An 18,438-nucleotide genomic window follows, 5' to 3' on the forward strand; every position below is an offset into this window, starting at 1 on the left:
GGATATTTTGCCTAGTATCACTGTGATTACACATCACAAAAGATACTTCAGATTCTTCTTCTTCCTATAATCATTTTAAATAAGTCAGCTAAAAGATGGTGATAACAAGAAGGAAAACCTTTTTTGATTTTCCATTTAGACCTCCAACTACAGTATTGACTCATCACTGTAACCATCCACTGATATTTCTTTTTAACACTATATTCTATTCTTATTCAAATTAGTATTTTCTTTCTTCATGACTTTCTTCGTAGCTGTGGTGAGTTAACTCTAAGCCGCCATTATATTTCAAATAATCCTAAAAGATATGAAGGCTCTGACAATGAACTCTAGAGAACCAAGGAAAGTCTTATTGATGGTTCTTACTAAATACTGCATTAACTCTGAACTTCTAAAATGGAACTGAATTTTGGAGGTCGTTTGGAAAACAAACAGAAACTTGGATTCTCATATTTCTCAAGCTATTATGAGTATTTTCTGCATGGTGAATGAAAAGAACTGAGAGTCACAAATAGGGTTCCTGTCTCTTCCTGGGTGATAGAAGCAGCTGAACTACCTTGGACAATGCAAACCCTCTTCATCTGTCCACAGATGGTTCCCAAAGTTCCTTCCCATTCTGAGTGTCACACACTTATTCTCCATTTAACAAACCATGGCATTCCAGATGTATTTTTAGGGCCTTATTTTGCATTCAGCTCCCTAATACACTTTTCCCTAATTGAGTTAAAATTTTCAGTTGTTTGAATTCTACATATCTGAATAAGAGGTAGCTTTATGGTTACTTATTTGTCAGTACAAATTTCTTTTAAGAGAAAGGATTGCACATTGCTAAATGTGCTCCCTAAATGCAGTCACAAACAAGTTCAAGGATTCCTATAAAATATGACAGTAATTACCTTCAAGTGTCATTCCTTCTCCAAAAAGGGCATCTCCAGCCCCAGATGCATATAATGCTGTCACAGACAAGGTATATTGTGTCCCTTCGTTTAATCCTCTCAGCACGGTATTGGTTGTATCTCCTCTCACAGTGACCTCTTGTGTTTCACCTCCTGCCACTGGTGTATATGTGACAAGATATTGTTTCACTTTTCCTGGTGCTCCACTCCAAGATAATTTCATAGTGGATGTCGTGGGATCAGAGACTTTTAAGTCTCTTGGGTTCCCTCTAACTTCATGAAAAAAAAAAAAAATCAAAACACATTATTTAACAAAATTATTTGAAAAACACTTCATTGCTTTATATGCATATGTGTGTGTGTGGAATCAAACTGATATCCTGGGTGAGGTTATGGCATTTGTCACTGTTGACAAGCCAACAGAGTTTAAGCATTTCTAAATTGGCCTTATTTGTTAGAAGAAACAAAGCGAAAAGCATCCAGTTCCTCTTCCGTGTTTACACAGTTAAAATCTTTCATAATAGAATGTGTCATGTAAAAATCTACAAGGTTTTCTCTAAAAGCAGAACAAAACACCGTAAAATGTGCATACCTTGATTAATATCACAATGAAGATTTTAACTCCTCTAAGAAATCTTCGATAAAAAAGGGTTTGTTGCCATAATGCTATAAAACATCTAAATGTAATGGCCAAGAAATATGCTGATATGATAAAAATGATAAATGATAAAAATAATGCTGTCCCTGGGAAAAAAATATGTAAGAGAGGCCCAGCCTTTGTGTAAAACTTGGGCTGCACGTTCCTTTGCAACTGTGATATTTGGCATTTCGTGACTTTTCTGGTAGAGTGGCCATGCCATCTCTGAAGGGTCTCAAGGCACCCAACCCTATGACACTCTCTGCTGGGCATACAACAGCCAGCCACTTTTGCTTCAGAAAAGGGAAAGATGAAGAGTCATTGGGTCTTTTTATGGTGCCCAACACAAAGAGCCCTAGATCCCCAATGAGAAAGAGAAAAAGAGAAGTAGTAACTTCCCAAAGGCAAGAGCAAAGGGAGAAAACAGGTAGAAGGAGAAAGTGTCTGTGCAGGAAGAGCTAATTAGCCAGATTACACCAGGTGGGAAGTAGCAATGCAGGTGTAGCTAGAATGGATGTTCCTTGTGAGTGTCTGCGCGAGGCCAATACAATCCACAAACTCAGATTCACCATTTAGTAGCAACATGTGCCTGAGTTATTGTTTAGTTTCCTAAGCCTCAATTTCTTAGTAAAACTGGAATAATAATAATAACTGCATAGATTCTGTGCAGGGATTCAATGAAATACTATATGAAAAGCTCTTTGAACAGAACCTGACACAAATAGGTGCTCAATAACTGTTCATTATTGCTAATATGTTATTATTTTTTTCACTTTAAAAATCAGGAATAAAATAAAAATTATGAATGCTTTAATTTCTCTCAGTGAATAACATTAAATATTAATAATTTGCCACAAAGATCGGACTCTCTCCTGGGAGCCTAACCATATTATTTAAATATAAAAAGTTTACTATTTTAAAATCTTCCTGAAGAAGTAATATATAATCTGTTGCATAGCATTTTGAGTTTTAATTCTTAAACATCCTTAAATTTATATTAGAATATTTAATAATATATTTAAAAGATATTTTGATCATACCATAGCATTCAAGTTATATTAAGACAAATAAATACCATCGGGAGTAAGTCAAAAATTTGAGTAATTCAAGTCTAAAATGACTACAGTCTAAAATACTCAGATAATTGAAACCAAGCATCTTAGGGCTTGTAGCATCTGGACAGCTGTCCAAAGTCTCCCCTACAATCTAAGATTTCGGCTGTTATCATATCATCAGCATATTTCCTCTACCTTCTTCAGTAGCTGCATTTCCAGTCAATGGAGAGCCAGGTCCTGAGAAATATTCAGGAATTACAGAGACTTCATATTTTGTGTCTGGAGTCAGGTTCTCCAGTGTTCTCCTCCTCTGATTGGCTGGGTTAGTAACTTCTTTGCTTTCTCCACCAGCAACTGGTTTATATATAATTCGGTACCTTAAAACTCTCCCTGGAGCTTGAGTCCAGGTAATTTTAAAGCTATCTGTAGTCTCATCTGTCACTTTTAGGTTTCGAGGTGCTCCTTTTACTGAAATTAAAAAAAAAAAAAGTTGGTCATTTTTATATGAAAAGCACAAAACTAACTTTTGATCACTAAATTATAGTATTTCTCTAAGCAAACCCATGAGCAGTCTATTGGCAAACATCTTGTTTATTGCATCCATTTAGCCAGATATTAACTAGATTCTGAAACAGCAAAAAAACAAAATATCCAGAAAGAGACAAAATATTGATCATTTTTAATCAAATAAATAGGTATGTAATAGCAAACTTTTAGAATCATAAGTACTCTATTAAATGGTTAATTCACACTGACATAAAACTCCAGAAGAAAAACAATTTTCTTCTTCAGATATAAATAACCAAGGCTTTTACTCTTACTAGATTTGTTTTTAGAGAGTAAGAAAATAATACCTAACACCCAGGTCTACCATATGTACCTACTTGAATGAACTATTATCCAGTCAGTCCTACAACTAACTTTTTATCTATGCAGTCATTTGACTTGGAGATAATTAGACAGTCTATGAGCTGGACCAAATATATTATAGGTATTTGATGAATGCTAGTTAGATATAAATCTTGAGGTTAAATTGCAATATGGGTAACATCCACAGACTCACAGTTTTAAATGAAATTTTTGAAGAAACCCAAAATTTTGGGTTTGTGGTTAGTAACCATGTTTAAATGACCTATTTATTTAACAAGTATATTGTCCATATGGATAATACATTGAGGAAATTAACTAAAGGTTATTGTCTTCTCAATAACCTTTCACTGGGATGAAATCACAGTGCAAGATGCCTACATGCACCTCACATACACCTAAAGTTTACCTAAATATACAACACATCAACAGATCACTCCAGGGAGAAAGGAACTATATCTCCCCCAAAAATAGATAAATGGCAGTTGGCAGACTTGTACCCATCATTCATTTCATATGACAAGGAAAAACTGAATTAGTCAAAATAAATGAGGCAGATAAATTGATGGGTTTGTTACTGGCTCTGAAGCTTAATATATGTGTGATTTTGAGCCTCAGATTATCCCACAATAAAAATGTGACTACTTAAGGGATTACTGAAGTAGTTAAATGACATTATCCATTAAAAACATTTATCATAATACCTGACACATGGCAGGAGCTCAATAATTATTAGTTTAATGAAGGTATAGGATCAGAAACTTCCTTATTGATAAAAAAAAAAGATAAATCTCAGATTTCACTACAGACAATGAGAATTGGAAAGCCATTACCAAATTCTATAGTTGTAGCTTAATGACCCAAAACTAGAGTCTATATGAATGTAGTTACCTCTACTCAAAAACCTTTTAGACTTAAACTTCTTCTTGAGACACATTCACATCCCCATCCCAAAGTGCTGAAGGAAAAGAGCTTGGCTCATGAAGCAGCAATGTGGACATTAAAGAGAAGTCATCAGAAAATGAGAATTATCTAAGGACAGACTTCTCTGTGACACAATCACAAAAATCATAAGACAAGAAGACACCTTAGGCCATTTAGTTATTTGCTTATCTTCATCTTCAAGTAGAAATATACCTAAACCATGCACAAAGAAAAAAACCAATCTTATCTGAAAAATCTTTCAGAGGAAAATGATTCTCTAGCCTTTATCAGCAAGGTATGCCAATATGTGCCTTCTCTGTCAGCAAAGACTTCTTTGTAAATATCTTACATTCCTCACAGTGCTATTTCAGCCTCTTCTCCTATCCGCAGTAAAAACAGAGAAAAACAATTGACATCTCTTGAAATATTGACTTTATCTTAAAGAGGAATTGTCTGATTTTAGTCCTCCAAGCCAGCTTCATCAGTACCTTTTAAATGTCAAATATAGTGAAATGGATCAGAAAATTTTCAACTCTATTAAGTAAAAAGTACACATCTAAAAAATTACTGCTTAAATATTTAGAAAAAATTTGTACACCCATGTACTTCGCATTATTATTTACAATAGCAAATTTGTACAATATAGTATCATTCAGTCATAAGAAAAAAAAATTTTCTGACACATACTATGACATGGATGAACCTGGAGGACATTATGCTAAATGAAATAAGCCACTCGCAAAAGGACCAATACTGTATTATTCTACTCATATAAGGTACCTAGAGTAGTCAGTTTCATAGAGATAGAAAGTAGAAAGGTGATTGCCAGAGACCTAGGGAAATGGCAAAATGGAGAGTTATTATTTAATGGGTATAGAGTTTCAGTTTTCCAAGATAAAAATGTTTTGGAGATGGATCTAGTAATGACAGCACAACGTTATGAATGCACTAAATACTACTAAAATATACACTTAAAATGGTTAAAATGGTTAGAAGGACTAAGACCAGACAATTCTTCTTTAAGATAAATATAGTCAATATTACAAGAGATATCAATTGTTCTTCTCTGTTTTAAATCTTATGTTATGTATATTTTACCACGATTAAACAGAAAACATTTGGTAATACATATTTGTCATTAGCTCCATAGATAAAGTAAGGCGACATCAGAAGTGTTGGAACATGAGACTGTTGAAATGTGGGACAGAAAATTCTGGATAAGTAGCATTTCAAGAGTTAATTCCATAATTAACAGTTCTCTATGTCCCTTAAACTCAAATTCATCAAAGAAATCTAAGGTTTATACTTAAAAGTTTTTTCTCTTTTTAAAAAGATTTATGAACAGCTGTATTTTAAAGATGCTGAATCTTACAAAGGATTCACAATTCTGAACTATAAAGTAGATGGTTATTTCAAATGGTAACTTTGTTCTACAATAAACTCATAATTTTTGGAAAACAATGACAGAAACCCCAGCGCACCTTCTTCGGTGGTCTCCTCTCCAGCTAAGGGCATGCTGAAGCCATCCTCATACTCTGCAGTCACATTGACCAAGTATAATGTCTCTGGTTTCAGGTTGTTGAGAACAACACTGGTGCTCGACGCTGGCTCCACCACCGTGACCTGGTCATCCCCACTAGCTTCCTTGTAGGTGATGTGGTAGGAAAAAACATTTTCTCCAGCGGGTGACCAGTTGGTTTTGAAACTGTAAGAAGTCACCTCGGAAAAACTAAGATCTCTTGGAGGCACATAAGCTATTTTTAAGAAAGAAGGACATAGTTTAACATTTTTAGATCTATAAAACAAAAATATACTTAATAACTACATGTTTCTGAAATGGCTTATAGTCATTTGGGGGAGTGGTCACTGAGACCCACATACTGAGTAAATATTCCACACATGACCATCGAAAGAAGGAAGGCTTCTCACAGCCCTACAGGAAGTTCCTAATCATTTGTCTTGATCATTCATAATATTAAGTTATGTCTTTTAAGTGACTAATTAAAATTGAATTTGAAATTTGAGCTTCTTACAACAAAGCAATAATGAAATGGTCCTGCCTACGACTGGGATTTTAAATAGTAACAGATCTAAAATGAATTATCGAAATGCTCCCATCCATCCCTGACAATAGCATAGTAACCTTTGGTGGTAGACCAATATTTCAAAGTATAATTTAAAAATTTTTCCTAAAAAAAGAATATGTATTAAATGTAGCAAGAGATGATGTTTAAGGCACACAGCCTGTCGTCAGGGGACATACGATGGAATTGGAGAGACAAAAGAATATGAAGTTATTAATAGAACAAAGCAGTACATATGAATGCCAAATGACTGAAAGTGACGTGTTATAGCATCAGGACAATTAAGGAAGTCTTGATGAAAGAGATGAGATGTGTAACTGAATGTCGAAAAAAAGAACTTAGACAAATAAAAAAAGAGGTGTAGGGAATTCCAGATGTCCAAAAATGATACCCAAAAAAAGTGCCAGAAAGAGAATGCATATGAGAATTCAAAGGTCCAGGATTATGGTCTAACTGCCTTTGATTCAAAGGGCCTAGCTCAACATCTAACATAGTAGACACTCAGTGAATGGTTATTCACTTGGGTATGACAAATAGGTGTGATAAAGCTGCTTGAAGATCTAGTATCAAAAACCTCTCATGATTCTATAAAGTATAAATGGCTGGGAGGAAGTCATATCTCAGAGCTAAATAAATTAAGTTTAATAGTTTTCAATAACATAGAAGTTACCTTTTCCTATATATATATATAAATTGAAGAAGGGTATTATCCACAATTTTAGAACCAAAAAGTCTTTGTTCAAAAAGAGAGAACTTTTACTCTACAAAGACTACTGACCTTTCTTCTTTATAGCTGCCAATTCTTGCTCAATTCTAAGGCAGATAGACTGTGTGAGTTCAAAAGATATCCTCTGAAAAGCATCAAAATCTTCCACTGTGAACACATGTGTCTCAGCAGGAGGAGAGGCAATAGCTTCTAATTCTGAGCGAACAGCATCTTTCACACCAACTGCAAAGATTTCAACATCTGAATTCCTTAGTTTTATAGCAGGATCTCTGAAAGCATCTGAAGATTTCCCGTCAGTGATAAGAATCATGACCTTTGGTACATTGCTTCTTGAGCCCTTGCTAGGCACAAATATTTTCTCTCTGACATAAGTCATTGCTTTTCCAGTGTTTGTAGATCCTCCTCTGTAGGGGAAGGTGTTTATTGCCTCAATTATATCTTCAACTTTGGTGAATTTTTCCAAAGTAAACTCAGTATGAGGATCCCGGCTGTACTGGACAAGACTTATCTGTACCCTATTTGGTGAAATCTCAAAACTTTTTATGAGAACTTCCAAAAAGGCTCTAACTTTAACAAAGTTGGCAATCCCGATGCTATAGGAACCATCAACCAAAAACACAATATCGGCTTTTATATCCACACCACGTGAGCATTCTGTAAAAGGAAAGAAAACCCATTAAAGTTCAATAAATATGAATTAATCATTAAAATATAGCTATCTGGTTTTCTTAGTAAGCATGCTTCTTTAAGAAAGAAAGAAAACTATTGCAAATATATATATTTTTAACTAAATCTGAACCAGTACAACACACTATCAAATGGACCTTCCCATATTCCAAATGCAATAAATCACCTATTAACTTACCCACTTGAACTTTCATTGGTTGTGTCTTCTCCATTATTGAAACAGGTTCACTAGACGTCAATCCCTTCATGGCGGAAACACTGATCTGGTATTCTGTATCTGCTGAGAGGTCACGAACACTGAGCGTAGTTGTCTGAGGCCCCACACTCAGAGCATGCTGTCGGCTTCCAGTAGTCATTGGCGTAAGAAGGATTTTATAGCCAGTCACTGGGCTAGGAGATGGAGTCCAACTCAGCTTAACATATTTTGATGAAACTTCCGTGGCAATCAAATTTGAGGGAGGTTCAATAACTAAAAAGTAACAAGCAGAACAGGGATTAAAGACACTGAGATGCAACCACGTTAATTAGGTCTTTAAGTTTGGCCCATCGATCATGAATAGATAAGGACAAGTTGCCAAACCCTAGTCTTACACTTCTACTTCTATCTATTAAACCAAAAGAGACTCGAGGCAAGAATTTTAGTCAGTGAGCTAAGAAGCGTAGGGGAAAAGAAAGACCTTGAAAGAAATTAGTAATAAGACACATGATGCCTAATTCTTCTCTGGGCTAAAGATTTCCACTATGGTTTTGTTATTTTACTCATTGCTTTTATTCTCAGATACCAAAGTAAGCACTTGGTAAATATTTGTTAAATCAATGATTTACCCAATTCTTTAGAAAATTTTTCTCTTTTAATAACACTATAAAAATAAAAATACAATGACTATTTAAATGTTTAAATGACTTCTATGCTAAGAACGATAGAGAGTTCGGCAATTACAAAATGACAGGATTTTATAATTTTAAATAATTTTATTCCCTTTTACTTCAAGATAAGAAAAAGATTTCAACAATGTTCATAACATCACCAAAAGAGAAGTGAAAGTGCTTTACGATGTGCAATAATGAAATCTAAAAAATTTCTACCTTTACTCAGTGTAGAACATAGTCATGTACTTAACAGAAAACAAAGTATTTTAAAATATTTCAAAATAAATCTCCAAAATTTTACATGTAAATGGAATCATTTTCCCAGAAGACATAGTTCTAAATTTTTATTTCAGCCTGCAAGACATGGATGATAAAACAAGTACGAGTTTACTCATCGTCTCCAGAAAGAGGCCATCAGATATGGTGCATCAAGATAATATCTAAAGAAGTAGTTGAAGGGAAGCAACAAATGTGCCAGGTGGAAGTTTGGCCAAACCTTTTGAGTGATTTGGAGACAGTACAGGAACAGAAGCCGAGTGCAAAAGCCAGCAAAAGAGAGAAAGCCATGAAGAAAGTCAACAACTGCGAAGCAGCCCCACACCCCATAGAGAGGGAGTTCAAACACTGGCAGCATAAAAGTTTGGCATCCCCTTGTACATGCACCCCAGTGAAGATGAAGAATTAGAATGCTTTAAAAGATTGAGTAATGAGAAGATAATAAGAAGATAACTGGAGAAGAGTGAAATGAGGGATATATTTTTTATAATACCCAACAAAAAGTCAGACATTAGGCAGTAAAGCAAGGAAAAAGATTCAAAGCCCATGAAGCAATGATGAGTTCTGAGACAGAATTAGGGCCAATAAACACTGCCAAAATACTTTGGGTTTGGAGATTAAAAAGTTTATGTGATTGAAGATGTAATCTTTAATCACTTGTCAATTCTCAGGCTAAGAGGAAAACAATCATGGAAATTATGACTTTTTAACAGCCAAATGGGTGCTTATGAAATGTCTCCTGAAATGTCTTTTCTTTCTCCCACATATTTAGAAGCAATAACTGATAAAAATTGGAAAATTTTTCAGACGTATGAGGATAAAATTGAGTTTAAAATATTCTTAAAAGCTTTGAAAACATTATACAGAGTATGATGATTGAAAATCCTTTTTCTTCACCATTTAATAGAAAGTGTTTGCTTTTGGTCAAGATGGCAGAGTAGGTAAATGCCGTGCTTGCCTTCTCTCACAATCACATCAAAATTACAACTAAACTACAGAATAGCCATTATTGGGAATCATCTAAACTGAAGTCCTACAACTGGACACATAGAAGAGGCCACCTTGAGACTAGCAGGAAGGGCAGAGATGTGAAACAGGCTGGTCCCACATCCGTGTGTAGCAGTTGAGAATTGGGAGAAATTTCTCAGCTATGGAGGGCACCCCAGAAGAGCAAGGGGTCCCAGCCCCACAACAGGCTCCCCAGCCCAGGGTTCTGGTACCAGAAAGAGAGGTCCCCAGAACTTCTGGCTGTGAAAACCAGCAGAGATTGTGGCTGAGTGAGACAAAGGATGCCTGAAGTCATAGACATTCCTCTTAATGGACTTACTCACTGACAGATTCACTTGTTCTGAGCTCCAGCTCTGGAGCATCAGCTCAAAAGATGCCAGGGACACACGGAGAAGAACTAAGTTGTCCGGCTTCAGGGAAAGGGCTGGAGGGGCAGCTTTTTTCCAGACAGAAGTGCTGGCAGAGGGCATTGTTCCCTTGTTGAGCCCTCCCCGTCCCAGCCTGCGGACCCAGTTGGTCTCTATATCTAGGTCTCTGGTAATGTAGCTAACACTAGTCACCCCACCCTGGTGATTCCCTAAGACTCTGCCCCTCCCAACATGCAGGCCCACTCAAGCTGCCTCCAGTGAATTTTCCATACAAATGGCCTGTCTTGGCTCATTCTCCAAGCTTTCCTAAAATCTCTAAGGTTCACGAAACTTAAACAAGCAGCATCTGGCCTCTGCGTGCCCCATATTTCTTGCCAAGCAGCCCCAAGCCCAGCACTAGGAGCAGCTGGCCTCGGTTTGTGGCTTGACCTCTTGAAGCACTTCTAACTCCAGTGTTGGTGGCAGCTATCTGCAGGTTGCTTGGTGGCTCATGCCAGGTGGCTTCAGGCAGGGCATGCCTGGTGGCTGGCTTGGTCTGAGCCAGAGCACCACCCAAGGTCATATTTGAAGACAAAACACCCAAAGGAGAGACAGGGCAGGCACCAGAGCCCTGCTAAAGCGAATCCTGCTCTGTAAAGTCAGCCCCTGTACAGCGTGGCTCCTCCACTGGTCATGAATAGTCATCACAATCGATTAGGCTTAGGATCAATCCCTCCCATTGATGAACAAACAGCAACCAAGGCTCAACTACAACAGGAGGGCACACAAAACCCAAACAAGGGACATATCTAGATCACCTGACACGGGTGACCAAGAAGACTGTGCTACTGGTCCCCATAGCACATCTACTACAGAAGGCCACTCTCTAAGACTGGGAGATATAGCAGCCCTACCTAATACATAGAACAAACACAAGTAAGCAGCCAAACTGGAAAGACAAAGAAACATGTCCCAAATGAAAGAACAGAGTAAAGCTCCAGAAAAAGAACTAAACAAAAGGGAGATGAGCAATCTACCAGATGCAAAGTTCAAAACGCTTTTTATAGGGATGTTCAATGAACTTAGGGGAAGAGTAGATGAACTCAGTGACAACTTTAACAAAGAGATGTAAAAAAAAAAAAAAAAAAAACCATAAAATTAGAGATAGAAAACATAAAAAAGAACCCATAGGAAATGAAGAACAGAATAACTGAAATGAAGAATACCTTAGGAGGAATTAACAATATATTATGTGAAAAGGAGGATTAAATCAGTGATTTCGAAGGTAAGGTAGCAGAAAACATCCCATCAGAACAAGAAAAAAGAATCCAAAAAAATAAATGAGGGTAGTTTAAGGGGCCTCTGGAACAACATTAAGCATACCAACGATCTCATCATAAGGATACCAGAAGGAAAAGAAAGAGAGCAAGGAATTGAAAACTTATTTCAAGAAATAATGACAGAAAACTTTCATAATCTGGTAAAGGAAATAGACACACAAGCCCAGATAACACAGAGCATCCCAAACAAGATAAACCCAAAGAAGCTCACCCCAAAACACATCATTATTAAAATGCCAAAGGTTAAAGACAAAGAGAGAACCTTAAGAGCAAGAGAAAAGCAGTTGGTTACTTACAATGGAGCTCCCATAAGACTGTCAGCTGATTTCTCAAGAGAAACTTTACAAGCCAGAAAGGATTGGCCCGAAACATTCAAAGTAATGACATGCAACCAAGATTAATCTACCCAGCAGAGCATCAGTTAGAATCAAAGGACAGATAAAGAGCTCCGCAGACAAGAAAAAGCTAAAGGCGTTCATCATCACCAAGCCAGTGTAACAAGAAATGTTAGAAGGACTTCTTTAAGAAGAAGAAAAAAAAAGATTAAAAGTATGAATAATAAAATGGCAATAACTATATATCTAACAATAATTACTTTACATGTAAATGGATTAAATGCAATCAAAAGATGGGGTAGCTGAATGGATATGAACACAAGATCCTTACATATGCTGACTAAAAAGACTCACTTCAGATTGAAAGACACACACACAAACTGAAAGTAAAGGGATGAAAAAAGATGTTTCATGAAAATGGAAGTAAACATAAAAAAGCTGAGGTAGCAATACTAATACCAAACAAAATAGACTTTAAAACAAAGGCTATAACATGAGACAGAGGAGGACCTAGGAATCCCACTTCTTGGTATTTATCTGAAGAAACCCAAAACACTACTTTGAAAGGACATGTGAATCTGTATGTTCATTGCAGCATTATTTACAGTAGTTGAGATATGGAGGCATCCTGGGTGTCCATCGATGGAATATATATATATATATGATGGAATATTACAATGGAATATTACTCAGCCATAAAAAAAAATTAAATCTTGCCATCTGCAACAACATGGATGGACTAGAGTATACTGTGATGAGTGGAGTAAGTCAGACAGAGAAAGACAAATACCATATGTGGAATCTAGAGAACAGAATAAACAAACAGCAGAAATAAACTCATTGATACAGAGAGCATTTTGATGGCTGTCAGATTGAGGGGTGGGGAGATGGTGAAGGGGAAAGGGGATTTAGAGGTACAAATTGGTAATCACAAAACAGTCATAGAGATGTAAAAAATAGCATAAGGCGTATAATCAATAGTATTATAACAACTATTATGGTGTCAGATGTTTACTAGATTTATTGGGGTGATCGGTTCACCAGTTATATAAATGTCTAATCACTGTTGTGCACCTGAAACTAATATGATAGTGTACATCAACTATAATTGAAAATATAAAAATATAAAAATTTTAAAAAAGAAAGTGATGTTATTGGTTTAAGTTGCAGAATGTTGAAATGCCTCTTCAGATTGTTAATTAAAGCAGAATGTAAGACAACTAAAGGAAGTACCCAAATAGCATAATTATGGACAGACACTCAACATGCACAAAATGGTCTTTGAGAAAAAAAGCAATGAAACTTGTCCAAAAAAGATTTTTAAAAACTTTACAGTAATATAAATTTTTTATCATTTAATGTTCCACTGGGGGGTGGGGAGGAACCAGTAAAAATGACATCAACAAGTTAAGTCACTAAAAAACAATACAAGTGAAGTATGTAGTTAGGGAATCACCAAAGCATGTGATTGAGTAAATGGGTCAACTCCTAGGATACGTGTAAATACTACAACTGCTATCAAATAATGTAAAAGGCTAACACATGGAACACTCGGTAACCCACTCACCTTCTTCTCCACTAACCAATTCACCAAGTTGTTCATCGACACCTGAGCACACCTGGGAGATGATCTCATTTTGAATATCCACAATTGCATCAAAGTTGGCCACATTGAAAACATGGTTTAGTGAAGGTGTGGAGGCAATTTGTTTGAGTTCTTTTGCATCTGCAGCTTTAATGCCTTAAAAACAAAATGAAAAAGATACAGTGGAAAGGGAAATGTGCTGAATTGGGAAAATTTATTTGTTTTCTCAGTCATTCACAAGTGAAGACATTTTCAAATCCTTAATCAGTCATAAACCAGAATTGCTTTGTTTCATAATGAATGTGCAACTATTCAAACGACAAAGGCATTTTATAATTTCACATAAAGTGATCAGCCAAAGAGTCAGAGGAATGGTTAGTAAAATGGAGTGGGCCATCATCCTAACCATGCCATCATTCCTCCCTGCCATCTGTAAAGATAATACTTTTTTCTTCCAGAGTCCTGAATGAGCTGGAGCCCTCCAAATTCTTCAAGTATTACATAATATAGGAAACACATAAAAAACACTTGATGATAATACAAGGAGGATCTTTATTAGACTCACTGGCCCAGCATTCCTTGAAAAGAAGAGGGCTAGCAAAGAACAGGAATACAACCTCACATAATGCATTGCTACAAGAGATACATGAGAGAAATAGATAAGTCGAATTTTTACTCAAAGATGATTTGGCTTAATACTACATATAAAATACAATAACACTTCTAATAGCATTCTTCCTTGAGGAGTCAACCCTTCATCTTCTGAAGCATTAAGTATTGAAAAGTTCTAAAATAAAAATAACTGAACTTGACCTACCCAAAGAGAAAACTTCAACCCCGATACCACGAAGCTCTCTTGCTGGAATTTCCACTTCGTCCTGGGATTTGCCATCCGTAATAATAATTGCCACTTTAGGAAAGCCGACTCTTGCTCCAGCAGATTCCGTGAAAGTATTTTTAATTAAGTAGTCAATGGCATCCCCTGAAGTAAAAAGAGATACTATATTCATGCACCCCACACTACACAACTTTGCCAAAGTAAAAAATTAGTGATTAACTTCAAAATTATTTAACATATGATAATTGTGCAATGCTCAATCTCTTTCCTCAACAGGTATTTCATTTATTTTAAGCAATAACAAAATTTGTCAAACATACCTGTCATTGTGTTGCCACCTTTGTATGGGATTTTTTTAATTGCAGCAAGAAGCTCATCCCTTTGGTAGTACTGGTTTAAGTTAAATTCAGTCCTGGTATCAGAGCTGTACTGAACAACTCCAACCCTTGTCTTCTCTTCCCCAATGTCAAAAGCCGAGACAAGAGCAGCAATAAAGTCTAAAATGTACTTGAAATTATTTCTTCCCACACTCCATGAACCATCCACAAGAAACACCAAATCAGTCCAGGCACTCACAGAGCATTCTGAAATATATTTGAGATATTTTTAAATGATGCATTATTAAACCTATCCATCATTACAGAATATAAACTAACACAGCAAAAATGTTGACTCCTTAAATTATTTTGTTCATTAGAACATATTCCCATTGTCCTTCACCCACAAATGATATATCCTAAAGAACAGAGTTTTATTAGCACACATAGAAGCATTCTCAATGCCTTCATGAAGATACATTTATTGAACTATGTCTTTAAATTGCCACATAAGACATTATGCAAGGAGAGACAGATATATGAACTATTGTCCAAGAGTATGTGACCCAAGTATTTATGCTATCAATCTATCTATTTTCAGAAACTATATCCTCATTCATTTCTCCAAGTAAAAATAATGTAAAACATCTGAGAGATACAAAATATAAATGCAATCAATGCATTTTTACTCCTGGGTATGTAGCAGTAAATGAATACAAAATGATTGCTGTACCATTCAAGAAAACGCAGTTGAGTCAAAGAAAAGAGCAAATCTTTTAAGAGTCTCTTGCATTTACAATACAATTGTCTAAATGTCACAGTGAATTAGTCTAGAGGGTTAATGAACTCTAAGTAAAAATGAGCATAAATATGATGTAAAATGGCCAGAATATCTTGTCCTAATTATCTATTTATTTAAATCTGATCATTAAAACCTACTTTTACTAAACATAGAGAGGGGAGAACGTTTTAATTCAAAAGTAAAAATACACATGGTATCCTTAATTACTAAAATGCAATGACTTGCTTTTGTAACTGAATGTTTTTCCTTTCTATGGTCAAGAGAACAGGTTGGTTTTCGTGAAAATCTGTATTTGTAAGGCAACGCTGAGAGAATCTTCTGAAGATGTTTTTGTCCTTGCAGTCAGTTGGTGGGTGATAAAAGAAATATTTGGCTAGGAATAGGAGGAAAGGGTCTTGGCATATTGTACAAGTAAAATACAAGTTGCATGCCTAAATAATTTTTGCACGCTATTTAATGGGCCATTCTAAGTCCATTGAAAAGTTAACATATGGCATAGTGCTTTGATCCAGAATAAATATTGATGATTCAGGGAAAATATTAGCACTGTAACTGCACACTATAAACTTTGTTTCAGTTTATTAGCTATCAGGAAGAATGATACACAGTGATCTAGAGTGAAAAATTCCAGATAATAAAGATTAGGTGCTCATAATCCTTTTATTGTCATCCTGAGTCATAAATACAACTTTTATAAGGTGGCAAAATTAGAAGTTCAAGAACCCCTTAAGGGTCCATCCAACTAATTCAGACAAAACAGTATAAGACAAAAGGAGACTAGCAACTGCAAACCTGAGACTAAATAAAATTGCTTTTATTTGATTATAAATGCATGAATATACCAGTGATGTATTACAGAGACGCTGGAAAAGGCTACAAGTGACATCAACTAAGGCCATGTAAATACCTTAGACATGAGCATAACATACAAACAGACCTGGAAATATATTTTCATGGCAACTGAATTGCTTGAAACACTATAAGAGCATCTATCTCTCTTGTGTCCCAGCCTTCCATTTCTCATATATCCCTAAGCTACCACCTATTTCTCTAACTTCATCTTTGAGATATGAGTTAAGCCCAGTGATGAGGTTTGGTTTTGATCTACTGCCAAAATCCTCCAGGAAAATTTGAACACACACAAATTCAAAACCCTCCCGGTAAAAAAATATTTAGTAAATATAGTGAAAAATTGGCTAGCAAGTCAGAACATAGGTATTATAACTGCTTAGTCATGCATTATTATTATACCATCTGTACTTCTTCTAGATAAGGCTTATAGAAAATAATATAGAAGTAAGATCAAACTATTTATATAATTAGAACATCTCCTTCATATTACATCTATGACTTCTACAAATCCAAGCAAAAATATTAAGACAATGCTTACTCTGTATCTCTGTTTTTCCAGGTTTCTTCTCCCCTGGCTTCGTTGGACCACCTGTTTGAACTGAGTCAAAACCTGATTACTACAAAAGAAAATGAACCCACACAAAAACTTCCTAAAAAAGAAAATAAATATATTGTCTTTCAAAATGTATGCTCATAGACTACAGCCAAATAAGCATTTCCTTGAAAAGAAATTATTTTTAGTGAGATTTTAGGTATATTTCAAAAAGACTTTAACATTGTTGCCTGGAAAACTTTAATGCTTTTAATAGTTTTCATTCATAATATTCTTGCTGCTTCCAAAGACCAAGGCTATAAATCAGGAATGAATTATTCACATCCACTAATGACCAGAATTATAAAAATGACTACTCTAGAAAGAATAGGTAATACTGATATAAATTAACTCTGCACAATAACAGATTAATCTGAAAGTTAAAGGAATCTTCCACTAAATGAAAAGAATAAAAGTACTTCATATGTGTGCTTACTTGTTAGTTGGCCTATAACTGGTACACTTTCTTCTACTTCATCATATGAAGTGATTGTCACCACATACTCTATTTCAGGTATAAGGTCTGATAATAAAGTTTCAGTGGTGCTAGCTGCAAGGGTAAATTCTTTGGTGGGCCCATCTGAAAATACAGAAAGAAAAATATGAATACCATAAAACATTTTTACATATAACACAATACAATGTAATTCCAAAATATACTCAAACCCTGAGAAATTCAATATATATTATTTGTTAGAACATCCAAACATTGTTTTAATGTCCTCCAAAACCAAAACTTTGAACTCTAAAAATTCAGTAAGTAGACTGGTACTACCTTCAGTTGTTGCAATAACATTTAATATTTGTTTGAGAACTCAGGGATTCCTTGAGGTTAAAGATATACCAGAATGTCAAACCAAAAATATCTTATTGTTTTTGAAGACTAATGATAGATAACAATTTTTTTTTTTTATAAATGAGATGTAAAGCTGAAAAGAATTTCATTTTAAATTATTCATTGGAGGAGATCAGAGAAAAAGGAGAGATGAAAATCAGCACCAAGAAAACAAACCCCATAAGCTAAAATTCACCCCTACTGGGAAAAAATTGGTGTGGAAGCAAGACACCCTCCACACTCAAATGGATGCACTGGGTAATCATGCTCCTCTGAATTAACTAGGTAGCAAACATTTCAAAGTACACTGCACTTATACCTAAGAGTATAAGTACTTATACTTAAGAATTTTTACTTATATATTACCAATTATATACTTTCTTATAGATTATGTTAAATCTCAAGTCAATCAGAAAACACAGTAGTTCCTAAGGACTAAGCCCCTGTTAAGATATTTAATTACATTAAATTTTTATCAAAACATAAATAATCAAAAAAAGGTTGCTGATGTAATAGAACCCTGAGAAATGCTCCTGGTTTACATATGGAGCATTGCAGAACCAT

The 18,438-nt window shown here is 35.3% G+C and overlaps 1 protein-coding gene across 3 annotated transcripts in view; it reads right to left on the reverse strand.

Moving 5' to 3' along the window:
* COL12A1 (collagen type XII alpha 1 chain) overlaps positions 1–18,438 on the reverse strand; it is a 109,211-nt gene that overhangs the window by 80,756 nt on the left and 10,017 nt on the right. For all 3 annotated transcript variants that reach the window (XM_016141684.2, XM_036219481.1, XM_036219479.1), the window contains 10 exons: positions 17,476–17,619; positions 16,986–17,045; positions 14,797–15,060; positions 14,456–14,620; positions 13,621–13,794; positions 8,056–8,346; positions 7,242–7,844; positions 5,861–6,133; positions 2,784–3,056; positions 897–1,169 (listed from right to left, as the gene is read on the reverse strand). In XM_016141684.2, coding sequence (XP_015997170.2) covers positions 897–1,169; positions 2,784–3,056; positions 5,861–6,133; positions 7,242–7,844; positions 8,056–8,346; positions 13,621–13,794; positions 14,456–14,620; positions 14,797–15,060; positions 16,986–17,045; positions 17,476–17,619 — 2,520 coding nt within the window. The remainder of the gene's footprint in view (positions 1–896; positions 1,170–2,783; positions 3,057–5,860; positions 6,134–7,241; positions 7,845–8,055; positions 8,347–13,620; positions 13,795–14,455; positions 14,621–14,796; positions 15,061–16,985; positions 17,046–17,475; positions 17,620–18,438) is intronic.

The sequence above is a fragment of the Rousettus aegyptiacus genome, unplaced genomic scaffold (assembly GCF_014176215.1).
Source record: "Rousettus aegyptiacus isolate mRouAeg1 unplaced genomic scaffold, mRouAeg1.p scaffold_m13_p_1, whole genome shotgun sequence".
In the NCBI taxonomy this organism is placed as follows: domain Eukaryota; kingdom Metazoa; phylum Chordata; class Mammalia; order Chiroptera; family Pteropodidae; genus Rousettus; species Rousettus aegyptiacus.